The sequence below is a fragment of the Ochlerotatus camptorhynchus genome, unplaced genomic scaffold (genome assembly GCF_037179485.1).
Source record: "Ochlerotatus camptorhynchus isolate MF236.1 unplaced genomic scaffold, CSIRO-AGI_Acam_v1.1 ptg000574l, whole genome shotgun sequence".
Classification (NCBI taxonomy): Eukaryota; Metazoa; Arthropoda; class Insecta; order Diptera; family Culicidae; genus Ochlerotatus; species Ochlerotatus camptorhynchus.
Genome location: NW_027041055.1, coordinates 2,127,380 through 2,129,956, shown reverse-complemented (window position 1 = coordinate 2,129,956; position 2,577 = coordinate 2,127,380). Strand labels below are relative to the sequence as shown.

The 2,577-nt window shown below is 40.8% G+C and overlaps 1 protein-coding gene across 1 annotated transcript; it reads left to right on the top strand.

Moving 5' to 3' along the window:
- The first annotated feature begins 541 nt into the window (after positions 1-541).
- On the top strand, positions 542-1,060 carry LOC135713625 (vitelline membrane protein 15a-1-like). Its single transcript, XM_065236767.1, has one exon. The coding sequence runs from the start codon at positions 594-596 to the stop codon at positions 924-926; it is 333 nt and encodes a 110-aa protein (XP_065092839.1). The 5' UTR covers positions 542-593; the 3' UTR covers positions 927-1,060.
- The last annotated feature ends 1,517 nt before the right edge of the window (positions 1,061-2,577 follow it).

Here is a 2,577-nt window from a genome sequence, read left to right as displayed (position 1 = left end):
CGGTGCTAAGTAGACGTTAATTTGGCAATAATTTTCAATTTTCGTCATCAAAGGAAATTTCCTGCAGCAGTTTGTGTCGCTTGGAATTATTCCGTAGGCCGATGGTAAATATTTGAACAGGTTCTCTAGTGACGCTAATTGATGGTTACGGTTGGGGATGACAGTAGCAGTAGAAAGCAAGCAAAGTTTGAATCTAGATTTAAATTTTGAATTTTGACTTTCTCTAGTTAACTTTAAAAGTTCCTCTAAGTAATTGGTGGCTCTCATCACCATCAGTTTTTTTTGCCACACGAAGTCCAAACGGCCCATACGACTCTAAAAGCTCGGAAAACAAAAAACTCGCAACGTGTGCAAAGTTTTCGTTTTTTGTGCGCCGGGCGCGTGGCTCGTTCGATCGTTTGCTACCCGCTCGACCGACGGGGGGCCAAAGTGCGTCTTTTTCGGCGATCGGCCAAATTTTCCCATCAGCAAAATTCGATTATAAAACGTACCGGCATCGATGGGTTCAATCATCAGTCAGCTTCAACGTGCCTTGCAGTGCAGTACCAAGCAACATCCACCGAGGAAATCAACCAACTCAACCAACTATCATCATGAACAAGTTCGTCATCTTGGCTTTCATTGCTCTGGCCGTCGGTGCCCTGGCTGACTACCCGAAACCAGCCTACCACCACGCTCCGGCTCCAGCTCATCATGCTCCAGCTCCAGCTCACTATGGCCACCACCATGCAGCTCCAGTGGTCCACACCTACCCGGTGCACGCTCCCCACGCCAAGTGCGGTGCCAACCTGCTCGTCGGATGCGCTCCCAGTGTTGCTCATGTCCCATGTGTCCCAGTTAAGGAACACCACGGATACGGACACGCTCCAGCTCACCACGGATACCGTGCTCCGGAATCCGACGCTTTCGACCAGTTCGAGGAATAAGCGGTGGCTCCCCTCGACCACTTCACCCATCAACTAAAGACTGAGCAGCAGCAGCAGTAGCAGTGAAAAATACTCGATCCGGCTAAGATGCACTAATTGACAACGAAAAACGGACAACGATCAGGATCCTGGTATGGTAGCAACATGAAGAATACTATGTATTGTACAACCAATGAATAAATTGCTATTTAAAACAAACGATATCGGTGTTTCTTGCGAAGGGAAGAGTTGAGAAAATTGGTTCAGAAGTCTGCTGGGTTCTTCCACTTTGGATCGAATGGTTTGGTTGTTGAAGTCATCCTTTTACTACTTTCAGCGCTTCAGATGAAGCTTCAAACACTTTGGTCACAGTGAAAAATTACTCATTTGAGTTGCATTTGATCAAAATTCTAATCGACAACTTGAGACTATTTTCGTCAGAAATGAATACCGCAAGAATTGAAAATCAAAACTAGATTCAAGTAGACAAAATAATCCTGATTTCTATTGGATCTTCCATTAAATACCTTAGAGATGACCAATCTGATAAGTGTAAAAATGATCGCTATCTCCTATTTCATTTTATTTTTACAGGCTTACAACAACACTTAATTGATCATTCACTGATATAACTATTGAACTTCGTAATTGCTGACTTATGCATTAGACCGATTTGAAATTTTCGCTCCACAGTGTTCAAACGGTTTCTATTTGGTTCCTTATTAGGCTTCCAAAATTTGAACTCATTTAGTGAGAAACCGACTTGGCAAAAACTTTTTGAAGTTTATATGGAAATTACTATGGGAAAACCAAATTTTGTGCTTATAATTATCTAATAATTCGCCCTATTACTCTGCACGCTTAGAAATTATTATTTTTACTCGGGAAGTAATTCAGCTTTGACGTAAATCATGCAACGTAAACAATCATGGCATGTAAAACTAAGTGTCCTGAAACTGAAACGAATGCAACTCGACGAAAAGTGCGTTTTATTGAATTGATTTTCTGGTCCTTTTCAACTGATTCTTATGTCAAAAGGGCCGCTTGCATGTGTCGGTCTCAGGGCACTGAAATTTACATGTCTTTTTCGTAGTGTGTGTGTATGTTTCTTCATCCTTCCCCGTGACATCCGGCGCTCTCGAAGACCATCTTGGGCCATTTCTGTTTCTGTTGTACATGAATGACGTCAATACCATCCTGAAATGCCTTAAACTACACACTTAGAAATAACTAATTTTACACATGACGGAATACTTCTTTGACATAAAGGATCAGACGTAAACACATATTTCATGTGAAATTAAGCGCTCCGAGACTGAAAAGTTTGTTTCTCGACGAAAACTAAATTTTATTGAGTTGAATTTCGCGTCTGTTATGACTCAATTTTATGTCAAAATTGATGCTCGTATATGTCAGTCTCAGAGCACCTCAATTTACATGATTTTTTTTAAGTGTGTGCTCTAAAAATTGATAATTATATTAGTAGTAAATTTCAGAGCTACAACTTTGTCGAAGACCATTTTTCGATAAAATGTAAGGATTAAAAGATATTTATGATTCATGTCACTATTGTCTTATGATTATGCTCAATTAACTGCTCAGCAAGCAACATTGGTGTTTCTGGCGCGTAGAATAGAGCTAAAACATCATGGCTACTATGTCACACTGCAGA